The sequence below is a fragment of the Heterodontus francisci genome, chromosome 23 (genome assembly GCF_036365525.1).
Source record: "Heterodontus francisci isolate sHetFra1 chromosome 23, sHetFra1.hap1, whole genome shotgun sequence".
NCBI lineage: Eukaryota > Metazoa > Chordata > Chondrichthyes > Heterodontiformes > Heterodontidae > Heterodontus > Heterodontus francisci.
This window is the reverse complement of record NC_090393.1, coordinates 47,892,686-47,912,938: the sequence shown is the minus strand read 5'-3', so window position 1 is coordinate 47,912,938 and position 20,253 is coordinate 47,892,686. Positions and strand designations below refer to the sequence as shown.

The 20,253-nt window shown below is 45.6% G+C and overlaps 1 protein-coding gene across 1 annotated transcript in view; it reads left to right on the top strand.

Moving 5' to 3' along the window:
- Positions 1 to 20,253, top strand: part of susd2 (sushi domain containing 2) — a 140,843-nt gene that overhangs the window by 59,491 nt on the left and 61,099 nt on the right. Inside the window, exons 6-9 of the mRNA XM_068055197.1 lie at positions 2,308 to 2,509; positions 4,045 to 4,130; positions 15,643 to 15,911; positions 18,096 to 18,251. Coding sequence (XP_067911298.1) covers positions 2,308 to 2,509; positions 4,045 to 4,130; positions 15,643 to 15,911; positions 18,096 to 18,251 — 713 coding nt within the window. The remainder of the gene's footprint in view (positions 1 to 2,307; positions 2,510 to 4,044; positions 4,131 to 15,642; positions 15,912 to 18,095; positions 18,252 to 20,253) is intronic.

Below are 20,253 nucleotides of genomic sequence, written 5' to 3'. Positions count from 1 at the left end.
ATCTTCCCGGGGGCGGGATAGGCCGATGTCGGCCTTCCAGCCCACAGGCCGATTGAGGCTATTAAGTGGCCTATTGACGGCCAATTAAGGGCCTTAACCCGACGACGCTGGGATCTTAACAGCAGTGGAGGGGGGGGCCTCCGCTATGCGGGGAGGACACCTTGGAAAACAAGTTGCCCTCCCTCAGGCGTGGTCAGGGGAGATCCCTCCTTCGTGGGCAATTCCTGGCCCATGGAGGACCATCTCCCCTCCCCTGGGAATCACTGTACCCCCTTGGATTCCCCTCTCCATGTGATTGACTGGCAGCTCTTCGGGGTGGGATCCCTGTCCCTATTAAGTGTTTAAAGGGACAGGGATCTCATCTCCTTCAACTTGCATGGCTAAAGACCAGAGGATCGCTCCGGGGGCCTGAAAACATCCGGAGGCGGGGCTCCCCCCAACTTTTCAGCCCGGTGCTTGGACCCCCACATCCTGCACAAAATCCTGTCCGGTGTTGCTGTAGCTCAGTTGATAGCACTCTCAGCCTTCAGTCAGAATTTTGTTGGTTCAAGCTCCACTCCAAGGGCTTGAGCACATAATCTGGGCTGATACTTCAGCGTTGAACTGCTGGAGTGTTGCAATGTTGGGTGAGGCATCAGAGCTCTTTGGAGGGTGGCACTATTCTCAAAGAAGAGCAGGGGAGTTCTCCACAGTGTCTTGGCTGACATTTATCCCCCAACCAACATCATTCAAGAACAGATAATGTGGTCATGTATCACATTGCTGTTTGTGAGAGCTTGCTGATATAGATTGGCTGCTGCATTTCCTACATTACAACAATGACAACTCATCAAAAGTGCTTCTTTGGCTGTTACAGCCCTTTGAGATATCCTGTGGTCTAGAAAGGTGCTATAAAAATGCAGGTTCTTTCTACCGAATCTATTCTTCAACTCAATTTACCCTTACCTAACCAAAAATTCATCGATCTCAGTCTTGAAAATTTCCATTGGCCTGGCAGCCATAGCCTTTTGAGAGCAAAAGTCCTCTTGGTACACAAACAATGCAATAAAGAATGTACACCTTTTTAAAGCACACAACCGTGGCACAGAGTAAGTCATTCTTAACAGGCCAACTAGTGTCCATGGCTTTACACTGATTTGAATGCTACAGTAAGATGTGGGTTGCGTCTATAACGTGACCAGGCAACAATAAATAGATAGGGACCTGTAGAACACAGGAACTGCTGGTGGTAACAAAGACGCACTTCCCCAGGACTGACCTGACCTGCCTTCAGCCTACAGTTAGTAATTTTTCTTTTCATTTTCATGAGGTGTGAGACCCCAGCATAAAGCTCCCCACATTTTTGCACTGATTGACATAAAGTTGGCTAATGCAGGGAACAGAAGTGTACCAGTGCTGCAATAATGAGATAAAAACAGAAAATGCTGTAAATACTCAGCAGGTCTAGCAGCATCTGTGGAGAGAAACACAGTTAACATTTCAGGTTGATGACCCTTCATCAGAACTGGGAAAAGTTAGAAATGTAATTGGTTTTAAGTTGGTCAAATGGGGGAGGGTGGGAAAAGACCAAAAGGGAAGGTCTGTGATAGAGTTAAAGACGGAGACATTAAATGACAAAAGAGTTGGTGGGGCGGAGCCAAAGGGAGTAGTAATGGGACAAGTAAAGTGACAAAATATGTGTCCAGAGGAGGTGTGAATGGTAGAATAATGAACAGCCGCTTAGTTTTTTTTAGTTTTAGAGATACAGCACTGAAACAGGCCCTTCAGCCCACCGAGTCTGTGCCGACCATCAACCACCCATTTACACTACACTAATTCCATATTCCTACCACATCCCCACCTGTCCCTATATTTCCCTACCACCTACCTATACTAGGGGCAATTGCTAATGGCCAATTTACCTATCAACCTGCTGTCTGAAAGTAAAACAAGGGAAAACAAGATGAAGATTGCAACATGCAAAGAAAAGGAAAATAAATGGGGGCAGAGATTACGGTCTGAAATTGTTGGACTCAATGTTGAGTCCAGAAGGCTGTAAAGTGCCTAATTGAAAGATGATGCAATCATGAGACTTGGGCTGAATGTGTTGGTGAGACAGAGTGGGTTGAATTTTACTCTGCATCTAGCCAGATGCTGTTGACCCTATGATCACCATTGACTACTCATACCTTGATGAACAAGCACTCAGAGGCAACGTATATGTACATGGCCTTTTTACTAGGGGTTGTCTTTTAGTTTCCTATAGATTTGAGTGGTTTATAAAGTAGAGAACTCACCTAATCTTTTGCTTTTCTTGTTTTGACTCAGAAATGTCAGAGCATTGTGGAGTCCCAGCCATGCTCTAGCCTGGCACCTGGAGGAAGCGTTCAGGAAAGACTCAGTTGCCTGGGCACAAAAGAAGTGCTTGGATTGGCACAAATCTGAAGAGACGCTACCGAACTTCCTGTTGGAGATTGCAGATTGCCCTTGTACCCTGGCACAATCCAGGGCAGATACGGGCAGGTTTCATGTAAGTACAATATTTCACTGAGGAAGGGGCTAAACTGAACCTAAAATGGACTGTTTTATAAATATTCATCCCCTCTGCCCCAATTTCCTTGCTTCCTCTGTCCATAACACGCAGTATTTTGTTGCTGCAGTGCAGTCTCATGGATGCCAATCATCTCTGCTACTTTGATCAGGTGATCAATCTTTATGTATAAGCCCTGAAATTGTTACAATCGAAAAGCCTAGGCTTCACTGATGGAAGCGCATTCATTTTAAGTGAAATCCTATTGGCAGTCCGATTGGGAAAACTAGGCTATCCCAAGGAGGTTATCACAGTGGCGTCTAACTCGGCCCTCGCCTGATGACCATATGCCTGAACTTTCGAAGCAGAGGTTGCTAGGCAGTGGTTGGGAGTGAGAACCCTGTTTTTCCCTACAAGGGCACTGAGGTCAACTGCTGGTCCGGCTGAGAACCAGCTACCCCTGCAAAGTTCGTGGATCAAGCTGAGGGTTTCCAGAGTCAATGGTTCAGTATCACCATTAGTGGTGTATGTACCTGCTAAGCTATCATGGAACTCTACAATCAACTTGCTTAAGTATATAGTTCTCAAACACTACCAGAAATAGATTACTCAGTCATTTACCTCATTGCTGTTTATGGGACCTTATGCACAAACCAGCTGCTGCATTTCCCCACATTGCAACAGTCACTACACTCCTGGGCGTCCCAGGCTGGAAAAGCAGTAGCACTGTTACTTGTGAACTGCTTTGGTAAGATGGGGAGTTTTAATAGGTTAAACTCCAATCGGTCACCCTTCACGTATTAGAGGCTAGGCTGTGGTTCCTTGATAATCTGCCCAAGTTTCTCCAGGCTTGAGTCAGTGAGGTGTATTCTTATGTGGAGAGCATTCACTTCATATTAGGCAGATAGAAGCTTTGTCTTGGAGACTCTTGGTGACTGGCCACCATGTTTGACCCAAAAAAAGATAATTTTGCTACCTTCTGAAATACATTTCCGTGGTTGCCGGCAGGTGTCCTTTCATTGTGCTGTCTAGTTTGGATGCACAGCATAGAACATAGAACCTTACAGCGCAGTACAGGCCCTTCGGCCCTCGATGTTGCGCCGACCTGTGAAACCATCTGACCTACACTATTCCATTTTCATCCATAAGCACTTCAGCATTTGGCAGTATCCCTCCAACAGCAATCTTTTCTTTGGTCACGCGGCTGCACTGGGATGTAAGCATCACTTACCGATTTAGGGACGTCACTGGAGCACCTGAGGGGGTAAGAAGGGCTCGAAAAGAATTGAGCAGCTTTTTGATAAATGGTAACATATTTTTATAATATATATTTTTTCTGAGACATGGTAGGGGATGTTTAAATCGAATATCCTCCTCTCGGCTTTCTTTCCTCCTTAACTGCAGGACGTCACCAGCGGTGCTTGTACCCACTGTAGAGACACTGACTCCATTTTGTTGAGGGAGTATGAATTGAAAATGAGAGACTTAAAGATGTTTGAAGCTGCATTGACTGAAAGATCTCATTTTTAATGCAGACAGACTATGGGTGTGACATTGAGAAGGGGAGTGTATGTACCTACCACCCAGGAGCTGCACACTGTGTCCGAGCCATACAAGCAAGGTAAGCATAAAAGCCAGCACCCTGTTTCAGGGACCTGGCCAGTTGGATTCTGATAGGTTAAAAGCAGATATTATCGCTCATTGAGTAATTTCAAGTGCTTTATTGGAGCTGGGGTGGCAGTGGGTCACACACTGAACTTTAACCCTTGGACCATGCAGCTCAGACCAATGGACTGAAAGCCTTCTCTGTCTGCTGGCTGCAAGACGTAAATTGTAAAATGAATTTGGGAAGCTGCAGGTAAGTTCCTTAGTGCCCAAAAACCTACTGAATAAAACTGCTGTCAGTTTCACACCAATTGTCAATCCAACTCATAGAGGCTGGGGAACATGGGGACAGGAGGAAGCCATTTAAGCCCTCAAACCTGTTCTGCCATTCAATTAGATCTTGCTGATCTGTATTTTAACTCCATCTATCCTCCTTGGTTCTGTAACTCCTAGATTCCTGTTAGTCAAATCAATTGTAGTTGACAGAATTTCCATTGATCTAGCCTCCAGAGGGCTCCAGATTTCCACTAGTCTTTGAGTAAAGAACTGCTTTCTGACATCATCACTGAATGACCTAGCTCTAAGTTTAAGGTTATATCCCTTGTTCTGAAACACCCCACCAGGGGAAATAGTTTCTCCATAAAGAGTCATGCAGTCATAGGACTGAATTTTGTTCTCTTGTCGGAGGCGGGTTCGTTGGTGTGGGCTGGCAGGGAGAATCTCCGTGGAGTCCTCCACCATGAAAACCAGCGCCGTACCACAGTTCTGCAAGGGGCTTTTGTGTGAATGGGGGGAGCTCTGCAAGGGCGTTGTGTGTGAATGGGGGGAGGTCTGCAAGGGGGTTGTGTGTGAATGGGGGGAGGTCTGCAAGGGGGTTGTGTGTGAATGGGGGGAGCTCTGCAAGGGGGTTGTGTGTGAATGGGGGGAGCTCTGCAAGGGGGTTGTGTGTGAATGGGGGGAGGTCTGCAAGGGGGTTGTGTGTGAATGGGGGGAGCTCTGTAAGGGGGTTGTGTGTGAATGGGGGGAGCTCTGCAAGGGGGTTGTGTGTGAATGGGGGGAGCTCTGCAAGGGGGTTGTGTGTGAATGGGGGGAGCTGTGCAAGGGGGTTGTGTGTGAACGGGGGGAGCACTGCAAGGGGGTTGTGTGTGAACGGGGGGAGCTCTGCAAGGGGGTTGTGTGTGAACGGGGGGAGGTCTGCAAGGGGGTTGTGTGTGAATGGGGGGAGCTCTGCAAAGTGGTTGTGTGTGAATGGGGGGAGGTCTGCAAGGGGTTGTGCGAATGGAGGCAGGTTTGCAAGGGGGTTGTGTGTGAATGGGGGGAGCTCTGCAAGGGGGTTGTATCTGAATTGGGGGAGGTCTGCAAGGGGGTTGTGTGTGAATGGGGGGAGGGCTGCAAGGGGGATGTCTCTGAATGGGGGGAGGTTTGCAAGGGGGTTGTGTGTGAATGGGGGGAGGTCTGCAAGGGGGTTGTATCTGAATGGGGGGAGGTCTGCAAGGGGGTTGTGTGTGAATGGGGGGAGGTCTGCAAGGGGGTTGTATGTGAATGCAAGGAGGTCTGCAAGGGGGTTGTGTGTGAACATGGGGAGGTCTGCAAGGGGGTTGTGTGTGAACATGGGGAGATGTGCAAGGGGGCTGTGTGTGAACAGGGGGAAGTATGCAAGGGGGTTGTGTGTGAATGGGGGGAGCTCTGCAAGGGGGTTGTGTGTGAATGGGGGGAGGTCTGCAAGGGGGTTGTATCTGAATGGGGGGAGGTCTGCAAGGGGGTTGTGTGTGAATGGGGGGAGGTCTGCAAGGGGGTTGTGTGTGAACATGGGGAGATGTGCAAGGGGGTTGTGTGAACAGGGGGAAGTATGCAAGGGGGTTGTGTGTGAATGGGGGGAGGTCTGCATGGGACCTGTGCATGAGTGGGGGGAACATCAGGTACTGCCGTGAACTGTTTCCGTTTCTGCCCCCGCCACGTGATTGGGGGGGATTGCTGCTGCCATTAGGGAGGCCACTAACATCACAAGCAGGACTGCCACCTTTTTGCGCACCCACCACAACTCCTAGTGGCAGGATCATAAAATTCAGCCAATAGGCTCATTTATGGCATAGAGGGAGGCTATTCGGCCCATCGAGTCCATGCCAGCTCTCTACGGAGCTATGCTGCCAGTCCCATTCCCCCGCTCAATCCCTGTAGCCCTGCAAGTTTCTTTCCTTCAAGTGGCCATCCAATTTCCTTTTGAAGTCATTAATTGCTTCCACTTCCACCACCCTCGTGGGCAGTGAGTTCCAGGTCATTACCATCTGTTGCATAAAAATGTTCTTCCTCATATTCCCCCTGCATCTCTTGCCCAAAACCTTCAATCTGTGTCCCTAATCCTTGTACCATTAGTTAATAGGAACAGTATTTCCTTATCTAACTTATCTAAGCCTCATAATACACCTCTATTAAATCTCTCCTCAATCTCCTTTGCTGTAAGGCATCACCTGATGTTCCTCCATTCACACACAACCCCCTTGCAGAGCTCCACCCGTTTACACACAGCCTCTTTCAGAGTTCTTCCCATTCACACACAACCCCCTTGCAGAGCTCCCCCAGCTTTTCCAACTTAACCTTGTAACCAAAATCCCTGGAACTATTCTGATAAATCTCCTCTGCAACCTCGCAAGGACCCTTGCCTCCTTCCTAAAGTGTGGTGACAAGAACTGGAACAGTACTCCAGTTGGTGCCTAACCAGAGCTTTATAACTTCCCTGATTTTGTATTCAATGTCTCTATTTGTGAAGCCCAAGATCCCATATGCTTTAATAACCACACTCTCAATATGTCCTACCACCTTCAAAGATCGATGCACTTGCACCCCGAGGTCCCACTGTTCTTGCACACTCTTTAGAACAGTGCCATTTAGTCTATATTGCCTCTCCCTATTACTTCTGCCAAAACGCATCACCTCACACTTGTCAGTATTAAATTCTATCTGCCAACTCTCTGCCTATTCTGCTAGCTTATCTATGCCCTGTTGCAGGCGGTTCATCTCATCCTCACTGTTGGCCACACCCCCAAGTTTGGTGTCATTGGCAAATTTTGAAATTCTACTCTGTATTCCAAGATCCAAATCATTTATATATAGCAAAAATAGCAGTGGTCCCAGCACTGATCCTTGGGGAACACCACTGTCTACCATCCTCCAGTCTGAAAAACAACCATTTACTACGATTTGCTGTTTTCTGTCCTTAAGCCAATTTTTTAAAATCTAAGCTGACACTGACCTTCTTATTCCATGAACCTCAATTTTGTTAACCAGCCTTTTAGAACATAACATATAGAACATAGAACATACAGCACAGAACAGGCCCTTCGGCCCACAATGTTGTGCCGATCCTTTGTCCTCTGTCAAGGACAATTTAATCTATACCCCATCATTCTCCTTTATCCATATACCTATCCACAAGCCTTTTGAAAGTCCCTAAAGTTTCTGACTCAACAACTTCCCCGGGCAAGGCATTCCATGCCTCGACCACTCTCTGGGTAAAGAACCTTCCCCTGACATCCCCCTTATATCTCCCACCCTTCACCTTAAATTTATGACCCCTTGTAACGCTTTGCTCCACCCGGGGAAAAAGTTTCTGACTGTCTACCCTATCTATTCCCCTGATCATCTTATAAACCTCTATCATGTCACCCCTCATCCTTCTCCTTTCTAATGAGAAGAGGCCTAGAATGTTCAGCCTTTCCTCGTAAGACTTATTCTCCATTCCAGGCAACATCCTGGTAAATCTCCTCTGCACCCTCTCCAAGGCTTCCACATCCTTCCTAAAATGAGGCGACCAGAACTGCACACAGTACTCCAAATGAGGCCTTACCAAGGTCCTGTACAGCTGCATCATCACCTCACGGCTCTTAAATTCAATCCCTCTGCTAATGAACGCTAACACCCCATATGCCTTCTTCACAGCCCTATCCACTTGAGTTGCAACTTTCAATGATCTATGCACATAGACCCCAAGGTCTCTCTGCTCCTCCACATGCCCAAGAACCCTACCGTTAACCCAGTATTTTGCATTCATGTTTGTCCTTCCAAAATGGACGACCTCACACTTTTCAGGGTTAAACTCCATCTGCCACTTTTCAGCCCAACACTGCAACCTATCCAAGTCCCTTTGCAGACGACAATAGCCCTCCTCGGTATCCACAACTCCACCAACCTTTGTATCATCTGCAAATTTACTGACCCACCCTTCGACTTCCTCATCCAAGTCGTTAATAAAAATCACAAACAGGAGAGGACCCAGAACTGATCCCTGCGGCACGCCACTGGTAACTGGGCTCCAGGCTGAGTATTTACCATCTAAGACCACTCTCTGCCTTCTATCAGTTAGCCAATTCTTAATCCAACTGGCCACATTCCCCACTATCCCATGCCTCCTGACTTTCTCCATAAGTCTACCATGGGGGACCTTATCAAATGCCTTACTAAAATCCATGTACACCACATCCACTGGTTTACCCTCATCCACTTGCTTGGTCACCTGCTCAAAGAATTCAATCAGGCTTGTGAGGCAAGACCTACCCCTCACAAAACCGTGCTGACTGTCCCGAATCAAGCAGTGTCTTTCCAGATGCTCAGAAATCCTATCCCTCAGCACCTTTTCCATCAACTTGCCTACCACCGAAGTAAGACTAACTGGCCTGTAATTCCCAGGGTTGTTCCTATTCCCTTTCTTGAACAGGGGCACAACATTTGCCACCCTCCAATCACCTGGTACCACCCCCGTCAGCAGAGAAGATGAAAAGATCATTGCCAGCGGCTCTGCAATTTCATCCCTTGCTTCCCATAACATCCTTGGATATACCCCGTCAGGCCCGGGAGACTTGTCTATCTTCAAGTTATTCAAAAACCCCAACACATCTTCCCTCCTAACGAGCACTTCCTCGAGCTTACCAGTCTGCTTCCCACCGTCCTCTTCAGTAATACACCCCTTCTCATTCGTAAATACCGAAGAGAAGTACTCATTCAAAACCTCACTTATCTCTTCCGGCTCAACACACAGTCTCCCGCTATTGTCCTTGACCGGACCTACGGTCCCCCTAGTCATCCTCATATTTCTGACATACGCGTAAAAGGCCTTGGGGTTTTCTTTTATCCTACCCGCCAAGCATTTTTCATGCCCTCTCTTAGCTCTCCTAATCCCTTTCTTCAGATCCTTCCTGGCCATCTTGTATCCCTCCAGAGCTATGCCTGTGCCCTTTTTCCTCAACTTTATATACGCATCCTTCTTCTTCCTAACAAGACTCTCAACCTCTCTTGTCAACCACGGTTCCCTCACATGACCATCCCTTCCCTGTCTGACAGGGACATGCTTATCAATGGCCCCTACTATCTGCTCCTTGAAAAAGTTCCACATTTCGACCGTGCCCTTCCCTGCCAGCATATGCTCCCAACTTATGCTCCTCAGTTCCTGCCTGACAGCATCATATCTACCCTTCCCCCAATTGTAAACCTTGCCCTGTTGCACATACCTATCCCTCTCCATTACCACAGTGAATGCTACAGAATTGTGATCACTATCTCCAAAGTGCTCGCCCACCAACAGCTCTATCACTTGCCCTGGTTCATTACCTAGTACCAAATCCAATATTGCCTCCCCTCTGGTCGGGCAGTCTACATACTGAGTCAGAAAAGCTTCCTGGACATACTGCACAAACACTACCCCATCCAAACTATTCGATCTAAAGAGTTGCCAATCAATATTTGGGAAGTTGAAATCCCCCATAATTACTACCCTGTGACTTCTGCTCCTTTCCAAAATCTGTTTCCCAATCTGCTCTTCCACCTCCCTGCTGCTATTGGGGGGCCTATAGAAAACTCCCATCAAGGTGACTGTTCCTTTCCTGTTCCTGACCTCAACCCACAGTGCCTCAGTCGGCAGATCCTCCTCGAAAATTCTTTCAGCCTTTTATGTGGTACTTTATGAAACGCTTTCTTAAAATCCACATAAACCTTCTCTGTTACTTCATGAAAAAATTCAATTAGATTATCAAGGATGATCTCCCTTTTACAAGTCCATGTTGACTCTCCTTAATTAACTCAAACCCCTCCAAGTGTCTGCTGACTTTCCCCCCGTGATTATTGTTTCTAAAACCTTACCCATCACTGATGTTAAACTAACTGGTTGCTATGACTGTCCTTACACCCTTTCTTGAATAGGGGTGTCACATTTGCCACTATCCAATCCTCTGGCACCTCCTCCGTATATAGGGAAGATTGGAAAATTATGGCAAGCCCTTCCACTATCACTATCTCCACTTCCTTTAGCAACCCGGGATGCAAGCCATCTGGACCAGGTGACTTATCTACCCAAAGCATAGCCAACCTTTTTAGTATCTACTCAATCAAGTATCTAACCAATCAAGTCCTGTAGATAAGCTGAGGCTGAGGAATGATATTGGGAAGAGTAAATGCAGCATTACTCTCCGTTGGAAGGTGCTACAGATGACCTGAAAGTTTTTGGAGAGAGCACTGGGTGCCTGAAATAACAAAGCAGCAACATTTTCCCTCAATGAGCAAAAAGTGCTTCTCTTTTTTAATGTTTGTTTTTGGGATCTGGATGACACTGGCAAGGCTGCATTTAATGCCCATCCTTAGTTTCCCTGAGGCCATTAAAAGTGAACCACAGGGCTGGAGTCAAGTGTAAGCCACCCTAGAAGGGGGTATTTTTGGGAGATGGTGTAAAATAGGTGATAATGGATTAGTCACCAATTATACATCCCTGTGGAGTTTCATCTCAATTCAAGTCAATAGAAATGAAAATTGGGAGAGATATATAATGGGCAGTTGATCTGATGTCACTGATTTTACACACATGGTCGAAATCAAGATTACCCTTGTCAGGGGTGAGAGGTTTTCTTCCCTGAAGGACACTTGTTGAATCACTTGAGTTTTTTGACAATCTGGCAGCTTTTCATGGTCATTTTCTGGGACTGGTCCACAAATTGCCAGATTGATTGAATTTAACTCTATAACTTGCCATGGTGGGATTTGAACTAGGAAGAAGGTTGGAAGGATATGCAGATAGGGTTAGATGAACTAAGTTGGAAGGAGGCTTCTGTGCAGCATAAACAACAGCATAGACCTGTTGAACCGAATGGCCAGTTTCTGCACTGTAAATTCCATTTTATTTCTATGTAATTGTCTTGCTGTTGAGCAAGTCATTATGATTTCATAGATGAGCCACTAGTTGGAGCACCTTCCCTGTGCAGGATATGCAGCTCACAGACAAAAGGACAACAGCACTGCATATGGAAGGCAGGTGCTGCGGCCAGTGCAGCTATGCTGCAGGGAGGTGCTGTGAGAGTCAAGACCAAATACACTTCTCAGGTTAAACATGGTTAAGGAGCAGGGACACTACTGAACCAAGGTGGGGAAGGAGTCTGATTGGAGGTGGTGAGGGAAAGGGAGTAGGTGGAGAGGAAAAGGATAATGGAGGAAGGGGACAAGATAGAGTGAGTGGGAAAAGAGAGGGGGGGGGAAGGAGGAGAGAGGAGGGCAGAAGAAAAAGGTAGTGAATAGATGGGTCGAGGATACAGAACGAGAGAGATAACAGGAATGGAGAAGGGAGAGGAGGAGGGAAGGATGGGGAAAGGGAGGTGGAGAGAGTGGAGGAAAGAAGGACCGAATGAGGGTAAATGTGTGGGTGAGAGGAGGGGGAAAGGGCCAGGGAAAAGTTGACCTCAGTGCAATGGAAGGGGGCCAGGAAGATAATTTTGCTTTTGTGTGGAGCCTGAAATCCATGGAGTGAAAATCAGGCAGCTTCTACAACAAGCAGGTGACCAGCTTTGCCATGTTACAGGCTAGGTGATGACCTTGAAAATTACCGCACCTGCCATTTTTTGAATGAGACATTTGAGTCAGAGTCATAGAGTTATACAGAAACAGGCCCTTCGGCCCATTGTGTCTGTGCCGGCCATCAAGCACTTAACTATTCTAATCCCATTTTCCAGCACTTGGCCCGTAGCCTTGTCTGCTATGGCGATTCAAGTGCTCATCTAAATACTCCTTAAATGTTGTGAGGGTTCCTACCTCTACCACCCCTTCAGGCAGTGTGATCCAGATTCCAACCACCCTCTAGGTGAAATTATTTTTCCTCAAATCCCCTCTAAACCTCCTGCCCCTTACCTTAAATCTATGCCCCCTGGTTATTGATCCCTTCCGCTAAGGGAATGCCCCTCACTAAATTGAGGCTCTGTCTGCTTTCTCAGGTGGATGTACAAAATCCCATGACAATATTTGAAGAAGAGCAGGGCAGTTCTCCCTGAAGTCCTGGCCAATATCTATCCCTCAACCAAAAGCACTAAAATAGATTGTCTGGTCGTTATCACATTGTTGTTTGTGCGAATTTGCTGTGTATAAATTGGCTGCTGTGTTTCCTATATGACAAAGTGACTATACTTCAAATGTACTTTATTAGTGCAATGCACTTTGGGATGTCCTGAGGTTGTGAAAGGAGTTTACAGAAATACTTTCTTCTACATTACTCTGGTCACTGATATTTCTAATGATCCCCTGGGGCAGTGGGCTTCTGCAGTATGTCCAGTTATCATTGAGCATATTACGACCAGGTGAGGAAGGGGTCTAGGTCTCCCCTCTTGGCCTTTTCCTGGTTTGGCTGTAACAGGGTTTAACTTTTAAAAACACAGCTTCCCCTCAGTGAGTCCTTGCTCACTGCTCTCTAATTGTAACTGTAAAGAAATCAACCAGACAGGTTTGCTCAGATTTAAAGAGGAAAGGTGTAAGTTTATTGACCTTCAAACACTAACTCCATTAAAACTACCAAAAATATGCAACGCGACCACACTAGCATGCACACCCCCCGGGGGGGGGGGGCGTGGGGGGGGGGTGGTGGGGGTGCTGGAATGCTGGCTCTTACACATTCAACGAATCTCAATGTCTCTTGATCATCATTATTGACACAATCCCATTTGGCTAATTGAATCAGGGAGTACTTCCATTGTCTCTCTGGGCAATTGTCTCTCAGAATGCAAATGTACAGCCATGTTTTTAGCCACTCAGTCCTGTGGTCTTTTTTAAACAAGTTATGTTCAAGGTTCAGTACCAGTTCAAATACTGTTTCATATGACGAAATTAATATGTTTCCATTTGGCAGATGTGGTTTCCATCTCGAGCAGGTTTCCAAACAGCACAACTCAAATCTTGGCCATAAAGTCATAATTTGATGGCTTTGGATAACAACTGAAAATACATTTTCATTTGGTATAATCTTTATTGTTTTATTTGTTTTTTTGGTTTCTAACTCTATATCCTTAGGCGTCCCATCAGGATGGCATTAGCAAATACACTTGCGCTCTCTGTCTCTGGCTTTCTAACTCTGTCCCTCTCTTTTTTTCTCTATCTGTGCCTTTCTCTCTCTCTTTTTATCTCTGTCCTCCTCTCTTTTTATCTCTATCTCTGCCTTGTTCTCTCTCTCTCTCTTTCTGGCTCCCTCTGTTTCTCTCTCTCTATGCCTTGCCCTCTCTATCCTGATCCCTTGCTCTGTCTGTCTCTCTCCCTCTGGCAGGATGCTCCACCTAGTGGTTTAGCTGTGAAATGGCACAATCCCATAGTCTACAGTCTGTATTGTACTTTTAATGCCTCCATCACTTTGCCAGTACTTTTGTGGAAGCAATTGGATTGGGTGGGTAAGGGGACCCTGCGAAGGAAAGGATTAGATTGGTTAGCATTTATGTTAATGACTGCTGCAGATCCAGAATGGTGGATTTTACTGAGGGCCGAGAGCAGCATAGATGGGCAGGGTCAGCTTGTATTTAAGTTACGGGCGCTAACCAAAATCTTTATTGATGCGATCCTGAGTCTTACAGGCATTGCCAGTATCTATCGCTGGATTGGAAAGATAGATATTTCAGGACTGTCCCTCTCTTCTGCTTGAGTATACAGATAATTTGTGTGGGAAAATGGCATTGAAGTGGATGATCAGCCATGCTTATATTGAATGGCAGGGCAGGCTCGATGGGCCGAATGGCCTTCCTATGTTCCTATGATGTGAAACTTGGAAGCATTGTGAACTGTGAGGAGGATAGTGTAGAACTTCAAAAGGACAAAGGCAAGTTGGTGGAATGGGCAGACAGGTGGCAGATGAAGTTCAATGCAGAGAAATGTGAAGTGATTCATTTTGGTAGGAAGAACATGGAGAGACAATATAAGATAAAGGGTACAATTCTAAAGGGGGTGCAGGAGCAGAGGGACCTAGGTGTATATGTTCATAAGTCATTGAAGGTGGCAGGATAGGTTGAGAGAGCGGTTAATATGGCATACCGTATCCTAGGCTTTATTAAAAGGGACATAGAGTACAACAGGAAGGAAGTTATGTTGAACTTGTATAAGACACTAGTTCGGCCTCAGCTGGAGTATTGCAAACAATTCTGGGCACCACATTTTAGGAATGATGTGAAAACATTGGAGAGAGTGCAGAAAAGATTCACGAGAATGGTTCCAGGGATGAGGAACTTCAGTTATGAAGATAAATTGGAGAAGTTGGGACTGTTTTCCTTGGAGAAGAGAAGGTTGAGAGGTGACTTGATAGAGGTATTCAAAATTATGAGGTGTCTGGACAGAGCAGATAGGGAGAAACTGTTCCTACGCATGAAAGGATCGAGAACAAGTGGGCACAGATTTAAAGTAATTGACAAGAGGAGCAAAAGCAATATGAGGAAAGCTTTTTCATGCAGGGAGTGGTTAAGGTCTAGAATACACTGCCTGGAAGTGTGGTGCAGGCAGGTTCAATTGAGGAATTCAAAAGGGAATTCGACTGTTATCTGAAAAGGAAGAATGTGCAGGATTACGGGGAGAAGGGGGGGGGAATGGCACTAGGCAAATTGCTCATTCGGAGAGCCGTGCACATATATACATTTATGACTTCTCTACTACTTTCTCTCCCCCACCCCCCGCCCACGTCTCTGACTTTACAGATTCAGTCTCATCAGAGGTTTGAAAAGTCTTCCCGATCTGATTGCAATATATCTGGGACGATCAGTAGTCTTCATAGGAATTCTTGGATGGTTGTAAAAGATCCCATGGCATTATTTCGAAGAAGAGTAGGGGAGTTAACTCCGGTGTCCTGGTCAATATTTATCCCTCAATCAACATCACAAAAACAGGTTATCTGGTCATTATCAGATTGCTGTTTGTGGGAGCTTGCTGGTTTCCTGCATTACAACAGTGACTACACTTCAAAAGTCCTTAATTAGCTGTAAAGTGCTTTGAGATGTCCGGTGGTTGTGAAAAGCACTATATAAATGCAAGTCTTTTTTTGCTTTTAAAACCTGCCTTCATGAATGAACAATTGGTCACCTATCCTAATATCTCCTATGTGGCTTGGTTTCAATTTGTGTCTTTTTGCCCCTCTGTGAAGTGACTTGGAACATTTTACTACTTTAAAGGTGCCATATAAATACAAGTTGTTGTTGTTTGCTACTGACAGCCTTTTCTATCAATAACATTCTCCCACTGACTAGTTATTCTTGCTCCACCAGCCCCCAGTACGGAGCGGGACAGCAGTGCTGCTATGATGTCGAAGGCAGACAGATTCTGACTGGAGACTCCATAGGAGGCAGTACCCCTGACCGAGGGCATGACTGGGGCTCCCCGCCATACATGAAACCCCCGCGAATTCCTGGCTTCTCTCACGGCGTCTACGATGTGATTAGTTTCTATTACTGTTGCCTGTGGTCTGACAACTGCCAGTACTACTTCCTGCATAGGCCCTCAAGTGACTGCAGAACCTACATACCTCCAAAAGTTGGTAAGTGAGATCAATAGTGGAGATTTATTAGTGTAATAATGTGCGAAGGAACAGTTAGACAATAATAGACAGTCTAAGTGCCCATGGAGAGTGTCTTGCCAAACAAGATGAAAGCTAAAGTTTGTTTGTCAGGCCTGTTCTCAATTTAGTTGACCCAGCCAAAAATACATTTTTTATTATGCAATACGAAACATAACATTTTATGATAATCAACTGCAGATTACTTCTCTATTAAAATACAGTTCTAGCATTAGAATTTTTAATGGGGAATTGTTGTAGCTTTTGAGGAGGATGTGTAGACATTCTGCCTTTGGATGCTGTCAATAGGCCTCATTACTGCCCCTGCTTCATAGGCGTTCTATTGGCAGCCAGGAAAATGCTCAAGCCTCACAGACACGAGCTGCTGCCACCATAGCTATTGCTTATCTCGAGAGGCAGTTCCATCGATTGCATTATTTGCAGCAATGTGGAGATGACAGTATAACTCTGGAGTTGGATTCAAATCTGACTATAGGATATAGCAACATGTGACGCCCTTGAAGGTGGCCATCTTACGACATTTGGACTTAATGCTGCACGAGGAATAACATCAAGCTAAGTTGGAAAAAGTCTGTCAGACCTTTTATGAATTTCAATGGAGTCTTTTTTAGCAGTGATTTGAGGGCCTGGGCACTTCCATCTGCACTGTTAAAACATTCAAACTTTACTGGCCAGTGAATGCAGCTTTGCGTACAATTGACTTTGGGTGACAATGTGAAACAGCCAATATCAGATCAGACACCCGTTGTACATTTCCCCCAATTTTTATTTCCATTGACGATTTCACCCATTTTACACCATTGCTCAAGATCAAACTTATCACCATGGACACCGTATTCAAGGTGTGGTCTGACCAGAGCACTGGACAGTTCGATCATGACTTCCTCTGATTTATAATCTACTGTTTGCATAGACAGTTCAACATTCTATTGTCTTTGCTGAATATGAAACACTAAGACCTCAAATAAAACACTTAGGAGTTCCAGTCTACCCCAGCCAAATGGAGGTTGGTGGTGTTAGGGATTGGTGGGTTAGGTCTGTCAAGAACGGAAGGAGGTAGAATATAGAAAATATCTTTTGCTCCACCATTGCTGGCCACGCCTTCAACTGTCTAGGCTTGAAGCTCTGGAATTCCCTCCCTAAATCTCTCTGCATCACCAGCTCTCCGTCCTTCTTTAAGATGCTCCTTAAAAATCTCCCTCTTTGGGCAAGCCTCTGGGCACCTTTTCTAGAGTTTCCTTCTTTGGCATGGTGTCAATTCTGGTCTGTTTATGGTCCTGTGAAGCACCTTGAGATGTTTTACCGTGTTAAAGGAGCTGTAGAAAAACAAGTTGTTGAAACCATCAGATTTGCAGAACTGTATTCTGACAGCATTCTGCCACTAGGTGGCACTTTAACCAGCACAACCGTCCACCTGAAGAGCCTGTAAACCCGTGTGCCCCATGTCCTGACTAAGCACCAGCCTCAGATCCTGCGGTTAAAAGTACTACCTGGCTGCCTTGATCCCTTTAGCTGCGGCGATAGTCCTGGATTTGCTGTCTGCCCAGAGATGGGCAGTCTATAGAGGGTGCTTAGCATGCCTGGGGTCAGCCGTGATTATGTAATGAAACTGCACTGCAGAAAATTGGACTTGTCTTCTGCAGTGTAGCACTGGCAGGTTGAAGAACAGTTCTAGGGAACAAATCTGCTGATGAGGAAAATTGAGCCCCCGAGTCTCTGAAACACAGTGTGATGATTGTGGTAGTGTCATCTAGAAGCAGCACAAAGGTTTTCACAATGTTCCAAGTTCTTCCCCCTCAAAGCCACAATACATGAAGTGCTCGCCATAGTGGGCTGGCTGAGAACTGTGATTAACTGTGACTGGCAGATTTAAGTGACTAGCAGATCCTTGGGGCTAGATTTTCAACTTGCTGCAAAGGTCAACACAAATCAATGGGAATGAAAATTGGGTAGTGTCTCTCACGCATCCAATCCAGGTTCATGCCTGGACAGCACGTTGAAAACGACCCCATCAATTCTGAAATTGTAGACCATGAATCCGAATTGTAAAAACAAGGATATATCGAGTCCGTTTTTTAAAAAAATATATAAACAATTCCAAAGTTTAACAATAAATAACAATAAATTTCTTGAACTCTCTCCCAGGCACAGCATTTGGAGACCCACATCTCTTCACATTTGATGGCACTAGCTTCACCTTCAATGGGAGGGGAGAGTACACATTGGTAAAAGGAGAAGGAAATGTCACGAATGGAATATTACAAGTCCAAGGAAGGACAAAACAAATCAAAAATATATATGGTAAGTCTCTTCTGGCAGTGAGTATTCACAGTGGTCCTGCATGCTCCGGTCATGGGTTTATGATCCCATTTATGTCTCTCGACTTGTCACTGAGTTAGATCACACGTCAGTCTGTGTGTAATCATTGATGCAAAAGAACTGGGTTATTGTATTGTAAAGTTTGGAGAAAATGAAGCCAAATAGCCCATACATCCCAGATGTTTTGAGCCATTTCTTTCTTCCATGCCAGTTGCAGATGTAATACAATGGAGTTGCAACATCTGATGAGTTAAAAACTAGTTATTTGTAACACTTCAGGAGTTCTTTTGGAATTCTAATGACTGACTACACAAAAGGCTAACTTTGAACTTCCAGCTTGGATAGATGATGGGATGTACTGTTACCAAAACCTTTTTACGAGAAGAAAAATTGACTGAATTGTTTCAGTCCCTGCAATTAGCAAAAGAACCGGAGGCGACATAAGGAAAGCATTTTTTATGCATCAAGCTGTATCTATGATCTGGACGGGTGGCAAACTGATTCCATAATATCTTAAAAAAAGGGAATTGGATAAATACTTGAGGGTGGAGAATTTGCAGGGAAAATATCCAGCTAGTCCCTTGCTATTTTGATCATCCCAAATAGAGATCTTGATTTTTTGTGTGTGCAATGAACAGGACACAAGTAACTGGCAGCAATCAGTTATCCATTGTTTCCCTTTAAAATGATGAGCTCATTGTGGCTGTTTTGAGTTGGTAACTATCAGGAATGACTGAATAGACTGGGGCTATTTTCTCCAGCAAAGAAAAGGCAGAGAGACGCAACTTGATAGAGACCTTTAAAATTATGTAGGGGTTTGATAGGGTGAATATAGAGATGATGGGGGTGAAATTGGGCCCGTAGCATCTGGTATTTGGACGCTACAAGGTTCCTTAAGGCTCCAAAAGTGCATCCATGGTGTACGAACACATTTCTGTCCCAAAGTGTGCTGGACTCTATATTGATGAAAGGATTAATGTGCATGCACCTAATGTCCCTTGGAAGTATGCCGAGCAGGCATTTCATGACGTTAATCAGTGTGCAACGCTGATTTGCCTGCCAGCACTTCCATTTTGGAGCTCCGTGCTCCACCCTACACACTCTCTTATCCACTCAGAATAACAACTTATAGTTATATAACGCCTTTAATGAAATACAATGTTCCAAGGCGTTTCACAGGAGCATTATAAAATAAAATATGACACTAAGCCACAAAGGGAGATATTAGGGCAGCTCCCCAAAAGCTTAGCCAAAGAGGTAGGTTTTGAGGAGCGCCTTAAACATGGAAAGAGTGGTAGAGGGAAGGAGAGGTTTAGGGAGGGAATTCCAGAGCTTAGGGCCAAGGCAGCCGACAGCACGGCCACCAATGGAGGAGTGGTTAAAATCGGGAATGCTCAAAAGGCCAGAATTAGAGACTGCAGGTATCTTGGAGGGTTGTGGGGCTGCAGGAGATAAGAGATAGGGAGGGCCGAGGGCATGGACTGATGTGAAAAGAAGGATGAAAATTTGAAAATCAAGGCATTGCTTAACCATGAGTCAGTGACCATTCCTGTAATTCTATGCATTTTGTGTGCTTTTCAAGGGAGAGGTCTGGCTGCTGCTGCAGTGCTTTTCTGGTGACTTAAAGGCATGTGCACAAACCAGTTGTTTCTAGACATGGGTGGCCTGGTATGATTTCCTCTTAGCATTGAGAGCAGGTCAAGTTGCCTGAGGCGGGAAGAGGAGGAGAAGGCCTCTCGGAAGAAGGCCATATCTGCAGAGGGTCTTTAGGGGGCAGAACTGTTGGAGAACAGATTGCAGGACTACTGCAACACCCTGAAAACTCTTTGAACACTGGTTTCCAAAGCCACGATGACAGCTGTCTGAGCTACATAGCAGCACTCAGACATGGATGCTGCTTGTGCTGCAATGGAAGCTGAGACATTGGTCATCTGACACTGCATCATGGTTCAGTCCAAAAATATGTTGATGGGGGTGGCCACCT